At 65.8% G+C, this 16,392-nt stretch overlaps 1 protein-coding gene and 1 pseudogene across 4 annotated transcripts in view; both read right to left on the bottom strand.

Annotated features, from left to right (window-relative positions):
* LOC112547409 (C-type lectin-like) overlaps nucleotides 1-16,392 on the bottom strand; it is a 416,253-nt gene that overhangs the window by 10,608 nt on the left and 389,253 nt on the right. For 2 of the 3 annotated variants that reach the window (XM_089777780.1, XM_089777783.1), the window contains one exon: nucleotides 4,227-4,321. In XM_089777780.1, coding sequence (XP_089633906.1) covers nucleotides 4,227-4,321 — 95 coding nt within the window. Of the gene's footprint in view, nucleotides 1-4,226; nucleotides 4,322-5,505; nucleotides 5,586-11,691; nucleotides 11,794-16,392 lie in introns of those variants that run through there. The other variant, XM_089777782.1, reaches the window with a different exon arrangement.
* The window catches only part of LOC142825021 (adenylate kinase 8 pseudogene), a 378,854-nt pseudogene that overhangs the window by 327,719 nt on the left and 34,743 nt on the right, over nucleotides 1-16,392 (bottom strand). The gene's annotated exons all lie outside the window — the stretch shown is intronic.

Here is a 16,392-nt window from a genome sequence, read left to right as displayed (position 1 = left end):
CTCTAGGTCATTCCCCATCAGCACCTCAGTGGGCAAGTGCGGGTGCACGCCCACTTCCTTGAGACCTTCCTTCGCCCCCCATTTCAGATGCATCCTGGCTACAGGCACCTTAAACGGGGACCCGTCTATGCCCTTCAGGGTCAGCTGCGTGTGGGGTAGTATCTGGTCTGGGGCCACTATATCGGATCGGGCCAGAGTCACCTCCACCCCCGTGTCCCAGAAGCCTGTCATCTTCCTACCATCCACCTCCAGGGGTATGAGGCACTCGCTCCGCAGGGGCCGTCCTGCCCCCACCCGGTACACCGAGAAATCCGCCTCCTGAGGGTCAGACCTCCCAGGGGAGGGGCACTGAGCATCCGTCCCCTCTCTCTGAGCTGAGGTTTGCCTGCCAGCCCCTGCCTCTGGGGCAGCCTGCCCTTCCTCCCGCCCCAGCCAGTTAACCCTGGAAAGTCCCAGGTCATGGGACCTGGTGCACTGAGCCCTCTTGTGGCCTTTTTGCCCACAGCGCTGGCAAGTTAGGCTTTGGGCTGTCTCTGTCCAGGCCCTGGCTGGTTCTCTGGGGCACAGACGACCTGTTCCTTGGGCTCGACTCGTAGTTGACTCCCTCCGTCGCTCAGCCGAGATCCGGTCTCTGCGCGATTCCCTTTCTCTCCGGGACTCCCGTTCACACCCGGACCGGCTCTCCGTGAACTCATCCTCCAGCCTCCCGGCCTCCTGGGGGTTCTCTGGTCTCCGGTCCTTGAGCCACAGCCTCAGTTTGGGTGGGCATGCTTCATAGAACTGCTCCATCAGGACCAGCTTGAGCAGCTCCTCTGCGGTCTGGGCTCCAACTCCAGACACCCACTTGCGGCCGTATTGCGACAGGCGGGAGGCCAGATCCACATAGGTCTCCCGTGGCCCTTTCTGTACCCCCCAGAACTTCTTCCTATATATCTCGGGGGTCAACCCGAACTTGTGCAGCAGGGCCTCCTTGACTCGGTTGTAATCCCCTGGCTGTAGGTCCTCCAGCTGACTGAGCACTCCGGCCGCCTCCTGGTTCAGTGCAGGGATGAGCTCCTGCAGCCAGTCAGCTGGGGGAACCCGTTGCAGTCCACAGGCCCTCTCAAAGGCACTGAGGAACCCGTCTATGTCGCCCACGTCCTTCAATTGGGCCACCACGAGCCTCTCCAAGTGTCCGGCAGTCCTGGGACCCTGGGGCCCATCCGCACTTGGCCCAGCCGGTGCCCCGCTGGTTCTCCGCTCTGCCATGGCCAGCTCATGCTGCCGCTGCCTCTCTCGGTCCTGGCGGTCCCTCTCTCGGTCCTCTACTTCCAATTCCTTGATCCGCAGCTGGATCTCCAGCCGCCGCAGCTCCGCTGGGCTGGCCCCTGCCCTAGATGGGCTACAGCTTGCAGGCCTCCCGGAAGACGCTGTCTCATCTCTCTGGTGGGTTCCAGCGCTCTTCCCCCTCTCTGAGCCTGACACACTCTCAGGGGGGGTCTGGCTGCTTCCCCTGGGGACAAGATCCTGGCCCTGTGGCTGGTCATTCTCTTCCAGCTGGGCAATCAGCTGGGTCTTGGTTGCTTTCCGCACAGGCAAGCCCCTCTCTCTGCACAGCCCCACCAGCTCTGCCTTCAAGAGTCGGGCGTAGGCCATCTGCCCGCTGGGCCCCTCGGTGCAGACTCACCAGTCTAGTGCTGCAGCGCCCCACGATTCCCAGGAACTGCTTCACTCTGTCTCCAGCACGCCTGGCTCCAGGGCTCTTGCTTCTACTGTGCCTTGTCGCTCGCCGCTGGAAGCTCCATCCACGGGGTGCAGTGCATCCCACTCCTGACACCAGTGTGACGGCGCGTTGGGGGTCCCCCGCCTCCTGCACCCCGAAATGGCACAAACAGACTGCACCAGCTAGTGGAATAGAAGAAGTTTATTGCCTCTCCAGGATACAGCACAGCACAGATGGAATCTGGTCCCAGAGCTGGGCTAGGATGCCTCAGGCCCCCTTGAGATGGGGGAGACTGGGCCCCTAAACTCCAGCCCCTTTCCCTAGGCTGTCTCATCCATGCTCTCAGACAGCCAGCAACTCCCTAACCCTCTTCCAGCCCTGCCCCCCAGCTAGGGCAGCATCCACCTTCCTTTGTTCCTCTCCATGGGGGGTGTCTGGCCACTGGTTTGCATAGTGACTCATCCTGTTTTGCTGGGTCGTGGTACCCACGGCAGCCAGTGGGGGTTACCCCAGAGCCAGCAGCATAGAAACCAGCCAGGTACCCCCACTACGTCACACAGCTACATGGGATGAAACGTTTAGGCCTGTTAGTTAGAAGTTGGTTTTATGTCCGTGTGATCCGTGTGTGCACACGCTCTGTGATACGCTGAAAAATTGGCAGTGCTAATAAAGCAGGGGTGGGCAAGATACCTCTTGTGGGTCGGCTGCAGCCCCCCAAGCCACAGGAGTCAGCCTGCGGACCCCCCTGCTGGGACCCTCAGGCTACGTCTAGGCTGCAGGCTTCTTTCGGAAGACGCTTTTTTCAGAAGAGATCTCTTGAAAGAGCGCGTCCGAATGCAAAAGGGCATCAAAAAAGTGATCTACTGTCGTGAAAGAGAGCGTCCAGACTGATTGGATGCTCGCACACATAAAAGGCCACCCAGAACCACTTCAGCCGGGGTCTGAAGTCTCCACTTGCTTCCAAGTGCTGGTGCCGGAGCCCTGCAGAGACACACGCTTAAAGGGGCCCCTGGACAGCCGTTACTCTGCTCCCGCTGCCTGCTTGCCTGCCTCTCCGAGGGACAGCAAAGCTCTCGCAGAGCCGGCTCCGGTAGCCCAGCTTTTTTGGGCGCCACAGCCTTTATGCCATGGAGCTGGAGCTGCTCCGGGCATGCAATGGCCCCGCAAGGCCGTGCTTGTTTCTGCAGCTCTTTGTGCCAGCTGCCTTCCTGGTCCTGACTGAGTTCGACCCTCCCCTGGGTGTGGGAGCAGCACTCTGGCAACCACACCCCACAGAGAGACGCTTCTGTACCAAGGGGCCGTGGGAGGTGTCCAATGAAAGCTTCTGTCCTCCTGACTGTGTGTGCTACCCGTGTGCGTGTGGGAGGTCTGTGGGGCTATGGACGGGGCTCGGGGCTGGTGCTGCGTGTTCTCTGCCTGAGAGAGCCGTGGGCCTGGCCTGAGGAAGAACTGGCCAGTGACTGGCTGTGCTCACTAGCCCGGCTCCAGGGACGGTGGCTCTCTGAGAGGCCAATTCACACCCGAGGGATGCGTCTGGAAACCTGCAGACCAGCCAGGATCTAATGGCTGCTGGCAGGGGACACAGGGACGGGTCACTGGGCCATGTGACCCGCTCGGCTTGGGAGGCGCCAGGGCTGGATGGAAAGTGCCACGAGGCGGATTCCATCTTCCCTTCAATCCTGCTGCTGATCCCCGATGCAGCCTGGCGAGGGGCGGCGAGCGGGAAGGAGGCCGACCCCTCCGGACACAGGATGGGCACAGAGACGGCTAAGCCGGCAGTTTGTAACATCTCTGCTAGAGCCTGCGCCCAGAGCTGGGGGCCTGGTGCGTGTGACGGAGTCGCCTTCACAGCCGCACTCTGCCCCTTTCCTTTCTCTTGCTAAGAAACCTTCAGATGGTGGATTCTGAAGGACGGGCCCAGCGTGATCGTGTGGGGAAGACCCAGGGTCCGTCTACACTGGCCCCCTAGTTCGAACTAGGGTGGTTAATGTAGGCAACTGGAGTTGCAAATGAAGCCCAGGATTTGAATTTCCCGGGCTTTATTTACATCTCGCCAGGTGCCGCCATTTTAAAATGTCCGCTAGTGCGGACTCCGTGCCCGCGGCTACACGCAGCACGGACTAGGTAGTTCGGATTAGGCTTCCTATTCCGAACTACCGTTACTCCTCGCGGCACAGAGGGTATGTCTACACTAGCCCTCCAGTTCAAACTAGGGAGGTTAATGGAGACATTCCAAGTTGCAAATGAAGCCCGGGATTTAAATATCCCGGGCTTCATTTGCATCTTCCCAGGCGCCATTTTAAAATCCCCTTAGTCTGAACTCCGTGTCCACGGCTACACGCGTCATGGAGTAGGTAATTCCAATTAGGATCTCTAATCCGAACTACCGGTACACCTCGTTCCACGCCCCGCCCCTCCCCCATCCAGCACCCTTCCTCTGATACTCACCCCCCCGCCCAGCGCCCTTCCCCCGATACTCACCCCACCCAGCACCCTGAGCCCCCCCCTGCCTCCAGCCTCTAACCTGGGCCTCCTGCCAGCTTTTTGCTTCAGTGAAGTATCCGTAGCAGTTGCCTTGGTGGGATTTCCAGCCCTGGGGACAGGACCCGGCCTGTGTCCCTGTGGAGAGGATGCCGAGGGCCGGTTAGAGGCTGTTTCACACCACACCTGTTGCTTTCCCAGAGCTCAGGTAACGTGGGGAGGGCTGTGGCTGCGGGGGGGGGGGGTCCTGGGGCTGCAGGGGGGTGCTGGGGCTGCAGGGGGGGTGCTGGTGCTGCGGGAGGGGGGGAGGGCTGGGGCTATGGGGGGGGGGGGGGCTGGGGCTGCAAGGTGAAGCTGGGTTTTCCCAGACTCCACAGGGGCAGAATGGAGGCCCTGGGACCGAGCCCTGAGCTGCAGTCCCGGCAGGATGGGGTCTCTGTGTGAATGGGGTGTGGGCTGCATGCCCCAGGGCTCCCTGTGGGAGGGAAGGAAGCTGTGCACCGTGGGGTAGCTGGCAGCCCTTCCCTGCCCCTGCTCTGAAAGCCCCATGGATCAGACTGAGCTTCTCCCCATCTCCTTGGCCTGGAGGGGTGATGGGACCAGGGAAGTGTGTGTGAGTGTTTGGGGGGGGGATAGCCAGGACCAAGGGGCGGAGCTGGGGGGTCACAGGGTCGAGCAGAGGAGAACTGGGGAGCAGGGGCCCAGGGCTGGGCGGAAGGAGCTGGGGGGCTGGAGGGGGAGGGAAGGGGAGAGAGGTGCCCAGGAGGTGGGGCACAAAGAGGGGGGCAGCAGGGATCCGTGGGGCAGGGCAGGGAACACTGGCTGGGCACTGCCCCTCTCAGGGCCAGGGCGGAGGGCGGGGGGAGCCCTATCCCAGCGGGGGTGGGGGAACAGGACATGTGGGAGGACAGAGGCACAATGTGCCAGGCAGGGGGCAGTCCAGCCAGGGGCGGGACGGGGGAGGAGCCGGAGTGGAGCCAGGAGCCCTGGGGCAGCCCTTAGAGAGGGGCCCTGTGGGGACAGGACCGGCCAGTGGGTGGGGAACACGGGGGCAGGATGGACACCCATCGCTGCCAGGAGCTGAGCGCACATTGACCAGCCCCCCCTCCCGATCCCCAGCTGACCCCAGGGGGCATTTCAGCCTCCTGCTCTCCTTGCTCCCTGGGAGGGGCCACAGGGCTGGGCCCCCCAGGCAGGGGCCCCAGCAGCAGGAGACGGGCAGCGGCTCTGGCATCCCCGAGGGAAATGGAGCCACGTCCCAGCTCCTACCACGGCGACCCGCCCCCGGGGGCTCCGGCTCGAGGGGCCGGGCCAGGACTCACCTGGCAGCGCTGGGCTGCAGACCAGGCAGCCGAGGAGGCAGAGGGTGACGAAGGCGACTGGCCCCATCTTCTCGCTGCCCCTGGGGAGAAAACACACAGGGGAGATGAGCCAGGAGACGACCCCAGAGGGACACTCCTCCTCCCATGGGGCATTTCCATGGGGGTGGAGCTTTCCTAACTTGGCCCTTCCTGGAGCCCCCTGCAATTCACACCCTGGGGGATTCTGCGCGTCTGGGACCTGCATGGCCCCTTTGGAGAAGCGCTGCTGTTCCACCTCTCACCACTAGGGGTTGCTATGGGGCGTCCCTGTTGGCTATTCTGGCGCCACAGCGGCCCCTGGTGAGCAGAAGGTGGAACTGCAGCCCCCTCTAGAACTGGGGCCCCCAGAGCCCCATGCACCATGGGGCAGGTTGGTCCCCAGTGGGGCCCGGCAGGGGTTGGGTCCTGGCCCTACACTCGTCACAGGGTCACCAGCGCCCTGGGGGCGACAAATGGTTCAGAACAGCTGGGGAGGGGGAGGCAGCATCTTGGGGGGGGGGGGGAATTCGTCCTCTTTGACCCAGGACAGTCCTGTGCCTGCTGCTCTGGGCTCTGCAACCGGACTCCTCTGTGGCCTCGTGGGGGGCTCACGCTCTGGCGGGCGCCCCTGTGTGGCCAAGGGCCAGTCCTCAGCTTCACCCCTGAGGGGCTCAGGGGGCAGAGGTGTCCCAGCCGGCTTTGCTGCTTGGTCACCTGGGACCAGGCTTCTTACCCCATTTGTGTAGCTGTTGGGGGGTTGGAGGGACCCAGGCCCACCCACTCCTCTGGGCCCCGGAAGTAGCAGCTGCCTGCTAAGTATCCCTGCCGTCCACGGCTTCCTCGCTCCCTGGGCCCCTTCCCCAGGAAGCGGCTCCATGCAGCCCCCTCTCCCTGGGCTGAGGTCAAGTGCCCCCCACAGCCCATCCAGGGCTCTCCAGTGTCTTGGAGCCTGTCATGGCCGGTCTTCAGCCACTGGCCCTGGGCCTCAGTCCGGCCTGAATTCCAGCTCCCAGCTGGAGCTGTCCGAGGTGCTGCTCTGCTCCCCGTGGGTTGCTGGGGGTCTGTCTACACTACTAAGTTAATTTGAAAGAACAGCAGTTATTTCAAATTAACTTTACTAGCGTCTACACAGGCAAACTGCTATTTCGAAATAAATTTGAAACAGTGGAGCCCTGATTTCGAATTTGGTAATCCTCATTGTACGAGGAGTAACGCCAAATTCGAAATAGCTATAGTAGACACTTAATTCGAAACAGGGGGCCTCCAGCCCTTCTCAGAGAGCCCTGGTGGCCACTCTGGGCACAACCAGGAAAGCTTGCTCTCCTCTCCCCCAGCCCCGGAGCCATTAAAGGGGTAGACCCTGGCCACAGTGCCTGTGCCAGCTCCAAGCCTGCCAGGCCAGAGCCAGCAGTGGCCACCGGGGCCCCTGACCCAGTGGCCCCAAAACATGAGCCAGCAAGCCACTGGCAGCCAGCCCTCCACCGCCCCCCAGGAGCAGTCTACCAGCTCCCAGGAGCCTGCCAGGGGCTGGAGAAGGCGGGCGCCTTCCTGGTCCAGGGTGGAGATCATGGACCTTACTCAGGTTTGGGGGGGAGGCCTCCAACGTCCATCATCTCCGCACTAGGCACAGGAATGCGGCCGTCTAGGGCAGGAGAGCTGCCAGCCTGGCCACCGAAGGCCACATGCGAACCCAGGAGCAGGTCAGCATGAAAGTCAAGTTGGTCCAGTGAGACCCCCACCCTGAGCCCTGAGCTTCCCCTCCCCCTTCTTCCCCTGGCTTCCCCCTTCCAGCTCCCTCCTCCCAGGTTTCCCCCTCCCCTCTTCCACCCTCTCTCTTCCCCCTCCCATCTCCTTTTCCCAGTCTCCCCAGATGTTCATCCCCCCTCCCCCTCCAGTTTTGTTCAAAAAACCCAGTTTCTATTTTTGAACTTACGTGTCTTTTATTTGACATGGGAAGGGGGCTAGGGAGAGGAAGTGGAAGGACATGAGGGAGGAATGGGGCACGAGCCCCCGGTGAGGAGGACCAGGGAGGCTCTGTGGGCTTCTTGGGGTGGATGTTCTCCCACAGGGCCTCCTGGATCCTGACAGCCCCCCAATGCCCCCCCGGATGACAACCTGCAGGAAGTGCAGCCTGGCTGATGGAAATGACCCCACGAGATGCACCGGCGTGCCCAGGGGCAGATCTGGCTCCACATGGCCGAGTGCTGTGGTGTGCCGCGTGCGGGCACTCAGGGCACTCCAAGCCAGGACTGCTTTGCTGTCCCTCATCGAGGCAGACAAGCAAGCGGGGAACCCTGAGAACTGTCTGTCCGGGGTGGGGGTCGGGTCCCTTTAAGCACGGAGCTCAGTTAGCCTCAGGCAGCAGCCCCACACACTAAGTCCTAGCCTGATGCCCTGCCGGCACTGCTTCTGGCCAGCCTTAACTTCGGTTCAGGGTACACTCAGTGTGGACGCGCTATTTCGAAATAGTTTTTGTGTCTAGATGCGTTATTTCGAATTAGCTTAATTTGAATTAACTATTTCAAATTAAGTGAATTGGAAGTAGCGCTGTCGTGCAGACGTAGCCTCAGTCTGCCCAGGTGGCGCTCCAGGGAGGAACTGCCAGGCCCTGGCCCAGCAGTTTCTTTTCTATCCTCTTCTGAGCCCTGATTGGCTGCTGCAGAAGCAGCCACTCTAGTCTTCCTGGAGGACCTCTCTTCTGCCCTTCCCCCTTGGGCGGGGTGCAGCAAGGCCACCAGCCTCCAGCAGGGGGCTTCAGGCCTCGACCCCCCCCCCCCCCCCATCACAGTCCTGTTTTCCCCCAGGGACCAGGGTTGAAGGGAAGCCTGTGCACCCCTTGTGGGGCTCCGGCAAGAAGCAGTCAGCTGGCTGTGAGGGGAGCCCCAGCCCTGAGCCCCCCCACCCTGAGTGCCCTTTTAGGGGGGCTGCAGTGGCACGTACCGGGCCTGCCTCCACTTCCCCTGACTCCCAGGAAGCAAGGGGCCAGGGCTCAGCTTGTGACCCCCTCTCGCACCCGCCTGCCCAGGGAAGGGCAGAGGGGGATGAAGCCAGCTGGGAACTTTCCCCTCTCTGCAGCCACCTCCCGAAACAGCGCCTTTGTCTCCCCCCACTGCCCCCTCCACCCCCAGCCCAGACTCCCCAACCCTCCTGCAGTCCCTCCTCCGTGGGCCCCGCCTCCCCTTCACTCCTGAATTCCCCACATCCCCCTCCCTGTGCCCCTCCAATTGCCCTACACTGACATTTCTGATGGGAACTGTCCTATTGCAGGCTTCACCCCCTGCCTTGAAGCCCCCACAAATCCCGGAGGGGGCGATACGACACGGCCCCAGGTGACATCTTGGAAAACAGCTTCACAGCCCAGTGCCCAGACCAGCCGGCCAGGTCCGGGCCCTGGGTGGCATCTGGCTGCGGCCCAGGCCGGCAGAGACGGGCGCGAGACGCTGGACAGAGCGTGTGGCCGTGTGGCCCGTGCTTGGCGCTCGCCTGAGGGGACAGGCTCCGGGTGACTGAGGGGAGGGTTCTGACGCTTGAGCCCAGTCGCCCTTTGGGAACACGGAGCGGGGCCCTCTGCTCTCAGCCCCAGTGGCAATGCCGTGCCGTGCGGGCCCCCCGGCAATGCCCATGGCTTGGGGCTGCGAGCGGGCGGGCGGGGGCGACCGGTGGGAAAGCAGAACTCCGGCTCACAGGGATTGTTCAGCAGCGCAGAGCCCTGCATGGTCACTTCCTGGGGAACCCACAGGTTCTGCAGCGCCAGAAATAGCCACGCTCGTTCCACGAACTGCGGGGGAACCTCACTCTGCTGGGCAGGATGTGGAGATGGGCTGATCCCGAGCTCGTAGCACGGAGCCCCCTGCAAAAATCATTGCGCCCTACATGCAACAGCCCCTCTTCTTCAGCTACCTGGATGGTCACCCTGAGCTGGGGGATGGGGGGAGCTGCAGAGACCCCTGAGGATGGGGGTGCGGGGACAGGGCAGATGGGACTGACCAAGGGAGAGGCTGAGGGTCAGCCACAGTCTGTACGGGGGAGGCTTCCCAGCACACGAACAATCCCCTCCCTGAAAGAAAAACGTCCCACCCACACCCAGCTCCCTCCACGTTCACTCCCCGGCTCCAGGACTCTCCCTCTGCCCCCCCAGTTCCCCAACTGCCCCAGACTTTGCTCTGCTTCTGAGAGGTGCAGGCAATGGAGTTCTGGGCTGTAATTTCCATGAGTTGGGCAGAGTTCGGGATGAATGTGTCTGGTAAGGAATCTGTCAAAAATAACCCGAATCTTCTTTTACTCTGTCGTTATAGACACACCCGCAACCAAGAGTCTGAAATAAGTTATAGAAACAGTTGGAATTGGCCTGATTTGAGAGAATATGCAGAAATGTCAAATATTATGTGCAGAATTCTTCATGTTTTAGTGCAGAACTTTAATTTTTTGTCCTTTTCCACCCCCCTTCCTCCGCCCCCCCCCCCCGAGTAAATCAACCAACACCCTGCTAGAGCCAGGAACTCCCGCACTGGACACGGGATTCCAGCACCAGAGTCACCCTGACAAATGCTCCCCCATCCTGCCTTCTCTTCCTGCCCTGCCATGGGGGCTCCCCCACCCCTGCTGTCTCCCCTATTCTAACATGGGGACTCCCCCGCCCCTTCTGCCCTCTTTGCTCCTGCATGGGCGGGGTGGGAAGGGCCAGTGTAACATCCCAGGGTGGGTGAGGGGAAATTGGGGATGTAGGAGAAGGGAAGAGCTGGAAGCAGGGGCCTGGGAGCAGGAGTGACATGCTGGGACCCAGCCAGGCCGGACACAAACAGACGTTTGCCGGCTGGTCGGTGTCTCGGCGCTGGCGCTGCGGACAGCCCATGGCACAGAAATCCTGCCCCCCGGGCAGGGCAGGGCTCCCTGCTGAGCACACGATCCGAGAGCTGGGCACAGGGGGATGCAGAGGGAGGGACGTCCCGGGGAGGCGCCGTTCGTGCGGAAGATGATCCGTGCAGTGTACAGGGCAATTTTCTGTCTCTGTCTATAACCGTGGGGCCCCTCCACTTAGCTCCTTGTCCGGCCCAGGGGCAGTCGTGAATCCACACGATGGACTGAGCCGGGTCCCTCGTCCCGGGTACAAACGCAGAGCGGCTCGTCTGCCGACGACTGTCACTGCGCTTCCTTCGACTGGGAACCTGACTCGGGCGGCTTCCCAGCTAATCGGGGTCTGTGCCCTGTGGGGGCTCCCATGACGTCCATGACGCCGGCTCCCTGCACGGAGCTGGCCGGATATCCAGAGGGAGCCCATGAGAGCGCAGGCAGCCGAACATTTCCCATCCCTGCCGGAGCAGGAGACCGGTCCGGCCCACACCAGTGAATCCTGAATTCACCGCGTCACTGTCCTGACCCTCCGCACTGGTGGCTCACACGGCTGCTCTGGTAACTTCTAGCACGGAGCTCGTACATCTCTCACCACCCCCGTGCGGTACCCACGCCTGGGGCTTCGCTTGGCTGAATTCACCATGTCGCTGTCCTGTCCTACCACAGGGGACAGGTGCCACTCTGCAGGGGGTCACGGGGTGTGGGGGAGTCACCAGGCCCCGCCCCCCAGCTCCAGCCAGATGGGACTCTCAGGCAGAACAAAAGGTTTATTGGTTGAGGTGCAGCCCAGACTTCTTGTTACCGGAACCAGGAGCAGCCAGCACCATCCATCTTGGAGGCAAGGGGGGGGGCAGAGGCAGGGCTCTGAGCCCCGGCCCGGCCCCCCAAGCCAGCTCGGCTCCCTTTTCCCTAAGGCAGCCCAAAAAATCTAGCTCACCCTCACACCGAGAGTCCCTGCAGAGCAGCCCAGCCCAGTAGGGGTCACAGCCCAACAGAGCAGCCAGCGAATGCCGCAACAGACGCCGAGGCCCCACGAGTGGATACAGCCCCCACAAGGGGATCATGTGTCAGCGATCGCACAGGGGGGCAGTTCAGTGCCAGCCAGGGAGGGTGGGGCCCTGGGCTCCGCGCTCTGGGACGGGATGCCTGTGTTGGGGGCCGGGCTGTGGGGTGAAGAGCCAGGCAGACCCTGTCCCAGGGCCCAGGAGTTCACACAGGAAAGTGCAGCCCCCAGACCCGATAACAGGGACCGGCTGCCCCCAAGGGCCCAGCACAGAGCAGGGAGGGGGAAAGGGGCTGGAGGGGGCAGGGACTCACCCGTCCGTGTGTCCGTCTGTCTGGGTGGCCGGTCCGGAGCGCTGGGGGCTGGTGTCCAGCCGGTGCAGGGTCCCAGGTATTTATAGCCCTGCAGGGGGCGGGGCTGGGGGAAGGGGGAGGAGCATGAATGTGGAAATGGGACCACACAGCTGAGAGATGGCAATCTGCCCCTCCCCCGCTCAGCTTCCTGCTGCCCTGCAGTGGCTGTGGTGGGAAGGGGGGAGCGTTATTGCTGCTGAGTCCCAGCCTGGCAATGGCCTGGGCACTGGGGCAGGTGCTGGGGTGGGCGTTGGGCCGGGCGCTGGGGCAGGCAGGCGGGTGCAGGGTCGGGCGCTGGGACAGGCAGGCGGGTGCAGGGCCGGGTACTGGGACAGGCAGGCGGGGGCAGGGCCGGGCGCTAGGACAGGCAGGCGGGGGCAGGGCCGGGTACTGGGACAGGCAGGCGGGTGCAGGGCCGGGTGCTGGGACAGGCAGGCGGGGGCAGGGCCGGGTACTGGGACAGGCGGGCGGGGGCAGGGCCGGGCGCTGGGACAGGCGGGCGGGGGCAGGGCCGGGTGCTGGGACAGGCAGGCGGGGGCAGGGCCGGGTACTGGGACAGGCGGGCGGGGGCAGGGCCGGGCGCTGGGACAGGCGGGCGGGGGCAGGGCCGGGTGCTGGGACAGGCGGGCGGGTGCAGGGCCGGGTGCTGGGACAGGCAGGCGGGTGCAGGGCTGGGCGCTGGGACAGGCAGGCGGGTGCAGGGCTGGGCGCTGGGACAGGCAGGCGGGTGCAGGGCCGAGCGCTGGGGCAGGCAGGCGGGTGCAGGGCTGGGCGCTGGGACAGGCAGGCGGGGGCAGGGCCGGGCGCTGGGACAGGCAGGCGGGGACAGGGCTGGGTGCTGGGACAGGCAGGCGGGTGCAGGGCTGGGCACTGGGGCAGGCAGGCGGGTGCAGGGCTGGGCGCTGGGACAGGCAGGCGGGGGCAGGGCCGGGCGCTGGGACAGGCAGGCGGGGGCAGGGCCGGGCGCTGGGACAGGCAGGCGGGTGCAAGGCCGGGCTCTGGGGTAGGCGGGCGGGGGCAGGGCCGGGTGCTGGGGCAGTCAGGTGGGTGCAGGGCCGGGTGCTGGGGCAGTCAGGCGGGTGCAGGGCCAGGCGCTGGGACAGGCAGGCGGGGGCAGGGCTGGGCGCTGGGACAGGCAGGCGGGTGCAGGGCCGGGCGCTGGGGCAGGCAGGCGGGTGCAGGGCTGGGCGCTGGGACAGGCAGGCGGGGGCAGGGCCGGGCGCTGGGACAGGCAGGCGGGGGCAGGGCCGGGCGCTGGGACAGGCAGGCGGGTGCAGGGCCGGGCTCTGGGGTAGGCGGGCGGGGGCAGGGCCGGGCGCTGGGACAGGCGGGCGGGTGCAGGGCTGGGTGCTGGGGCAGTCAGGTGGGTGCAGGGCCGGGCGCTGGGACAGGCAGGCGGGTGCAGGGCCGGGCTCTGGGGTAGGCGGGCGGGGGCAGGGCCGGGCGCTGGGACAGGCGGGCGGGTGCAGGGCTGGGTGCTGGGGCAGTCAGGCGGGTGCAGGGCCAGGCGCTGGGACAGGCAGGCGGGGGCAGGGCTGGGCGCTGGGGCAGGCAGGCGGGTGCAGGGCCGGGTGCTGGGGCAGGCAGGTGGGTGCAGGGCCGGGTGCTGGGGCAGGCAGGTGGGTGCAGGGCCGGGTGCTGGGACAGTCAGGCGGGTGCAGGGCCAGGCGCTGGGACAGGCAGGCGGGTGCAGGGCCGGGCGCTGGGGCAGGCAGGCGGGTGCAGGGCCGGGTGCTGGGGCAGGCAGGCGGGTGCAGGGCCGGGCGCTGGGACAGGCAGGCGGGGGCAGGGCCGGGTGCTGGGACAGGCAGGCGGGGGCAGGGCCGGGTGCTGGGACAGGCAGGCGGGTGCAGGGCCGGGTGCTGGGGCAGGCAGGCGGGGGCAGGGCCGGGTGCTGGGACAGGCAGGCGGGGGCAGGGCTGGGTGCTGGGACAGGCAGGCGGGGGCAGGGCCGGGTGCTGGGACAGGCAGGCGGGGGCAGGGCTGGGTGCTGGGACAGGCAGGCGGGGGCAGGGCCGGGTGCTGGGGCAGGCAGGCGGGGGCAGGGCCGGGCGCTGGGGCAGGCAGGCGGGTGCAGGGCCGGGTGCTGGGACAGGCAGGCGGGTGCAGGGCCAGGCGCTGGGACAGGCAGGCGGGGGCAGGGCCGGGTGCTGGGGCAGGCAGGCGGGTGCAGGGCCGGGCACTGGGACAGGCAGGCGGGTGCAGGGCTGGGCGCTGGGACAGGTAGGTGGGTGCAGGGCCGGGTGCTGGGACAGGCAGGCGGGTGCAGGGCTGGGCGCTGGGACAGGTAGGTGGGTGCAGGGCCGGGCGCTGGGACAGGTAGGTGGGTGCAGGGCCGGGTGCTGGGGCAGGCAGGCGGGTGCAGGGCCGGGCTCTGGGGCAGGCAGGCGGGTGCAGGGCCGGGTGCTGGGACAGGCAGGCGGCCCAGAGACACGCGTGAGACCCGGGTTTCCCAGAACGCGTGGCCGGGGAACGTGTCTGTGTCTCGCCGGGCGCCAGGACTGGCAACGGGACCCAGCGATTCGAGTGGGAGTCGAGGGGACGCGCAGGGAGCTCTGCCCAGAACTGCACTCGCTGCCCCGGGCCCGCGCCGGCCCCTCAGACTCACCGCCTGTCACGGGCCGGGCGTGAGTGGGGGGGGGCGACATCTGCAGACGGCTCAGCCCCCCACCCCGCCCCCGAGAGCGCTGAGCCCCAGGCAGAGGGGACGAGCTACAGGGGGGTCTCAGGGCCGGGGGCCGCGTGGAAGAAATTCAATCAGCTCGGTGCCAAGGGAGGCCCCGGGACCCACCAGCCCAGCCGCACCCGCCGAGCCGGGCTCGCAGTGAGCCGTTCCCGCTCACCTCTGTGACGGCGCGTCGGGGAGCCCCCGAGCCTGCTCCCCCATCCGCAGCCAGACGCGGCTCAGGCGGCCAGGAGAGTGGAAGGTTTCTTGCTGCTCAGAGACCCGGCGCAGCGCAGGGCCGATGCTGAGAGGAGCCAGGGCAGAGCCTAGTCCTCTGGGGGGGTCACAGGCCCCTGAACCCCCCGTCCTGGACTGAGTCTGCTCCCTTCTTGCTCCCCACAACCAAGGCTGCCCCTTCTCCCAGGCACCGGTCACTCACCCCCCCAGGCAGCCCCCCCTTCCTCTGCCCAAACCCCTTCCCCTCGCCGGGTGTGACGCGTCTGGCCATTGTCTACGTGTCTTGGCTCAGGAGACCCCCACCCCCGCTGGGCCCTTGTAGGGGTGCCCACTCCCCTACACCCTTCATCTAGCGGCGCCCGTCTCTGGGCTAACTGCCGTCTGGACAGGCCGCTCGTCACCGGCCCGGCGTGTGGACTGGCTACCCCGCTAACCAGGGTGGCTCGCTGCCCCAGTCCTGTGCTCGCTCCTGGGAGCCTCCTGCTCCCTCTGCTCCCCCCTCAGCAGCAAACTGTTCTTCTACATAGAGCCCCAGCTGGGCCCTCGTTAGCCCTAACGGCCTCCGCCGGGTCTTTTCTCTCAGCCCCAGCTCCGGGCCTGGGTTTCGCCCTTACAGGGCGGGTGTCCTGTCACAGCCCTGCAGACGCGGTTCCCCACCGAACCAGCTGCCTTGGCCCCGGGAAAGGTTCCTCACCCGGCGACCAGCATCGCTGGGTAGGGACAAGCTGGGCCTGGCCCCGAGCGGCAGAGAGGGAGGCAGGAGGGGCGTTATCCCGGGACCCGAATCCACGGCGGCAAGGAACCCCGGGCTCCGATTGGCCGAGTCCATTCCAGCCGGCAGCCGCTCAGGACGGCCCCTGCCGCCCCACAGCCAGCAGAGGGACCAGAAAGGTGCATCTCCGAGCCTGCTGCCGAAAGCATCGCCCCCTCCCCAGACACGGGCTGCTCCGCGTCCTTCGGCCCAGACTTTCTGCAGGGCCTCCGGCTGGGCCCGCAGCTGGGGCCTGGCAGCGGCGCTGAGGGTCAGGCCTGAGGCCGTGTCTCAGGTCAGAGCCCGGATCCCGTCCCCTGGCCGCCCTCCCGCGTGTGCTCAGCCGTTCCCTGCGCCGCAGCTGAGCCCAGAGGCAGACGCCAGGAGCAGCCTGGCCCTGCTGAGCTCTGCAGGCTGCCAGAGAGGAACCTGCTTCCCGCAGAGCCCGCGAGCGCAGGAGGCGAGGAGCCAGCCCTGTGTTATCTCAGCTCCCTGCGGGCTGGGTGAGCCGCACCAGGGCTGGGTCCTAACGCCCCGGACGTGCCGGATCACAGAGGAGATTGCCAGGCTTGACGGGTGCCTGTGGGGGAGGGGAGCAGGGAGGGCCACCCAGAGGGGCAGGGGATGTGTGGGGCACCCCAGTTAGCAATGGAAATGTTGGCAGAGGCACGGGGGGGCCGTGCACCCCCAAGTGCTACCATGACGCACCCAAAGAAACTGCAATTTTGGCAGCAACTGTCACCTCTTACTGGGGCAATACGAATGTGACCCCCAGGGGGTCTGTGCCTGGCCCCACGGCCTGTGCTCCGAGCAGGGAGGTGGGGGGCTGGGCCTATGTCGCTCAGGGCTCCCCGCGATGAGGGTCGGTGACATTTGCTCAGAGTTCGTGCGAGGCCTGGAGGAGGCTGCAGCTTGTCCGAGCCTCCCCGTGCGCCGGGAGCCCAGACTGGTGCCCCAGGGGGTCCCAGCACCGGGCCGCAGCCCGAGGGCCCAGGAGCCCCACAGCGAG

This window comes from Pelodiscus sinensis, chromosome 1 (assembly GCF_052426305.1).
Source record: "Pelodiscus sinensis isolate ZL-2025 chromosome 1, ASM5242630v1, whole genome shotgun sequence".
In the NCBI taxonomy this organism is placed as follows: domain Eukaryota; kingdom Metazoa; phylum Chordata; order Testudines; family Trionychidae; genus Pelodiscus; species Pelodiscus sinensis.
The sequence above is the reverse complement of the archived record's forward strand: the minus strand, read 5'-3'. Positions and strand labels throughout refer to the sequence as shown.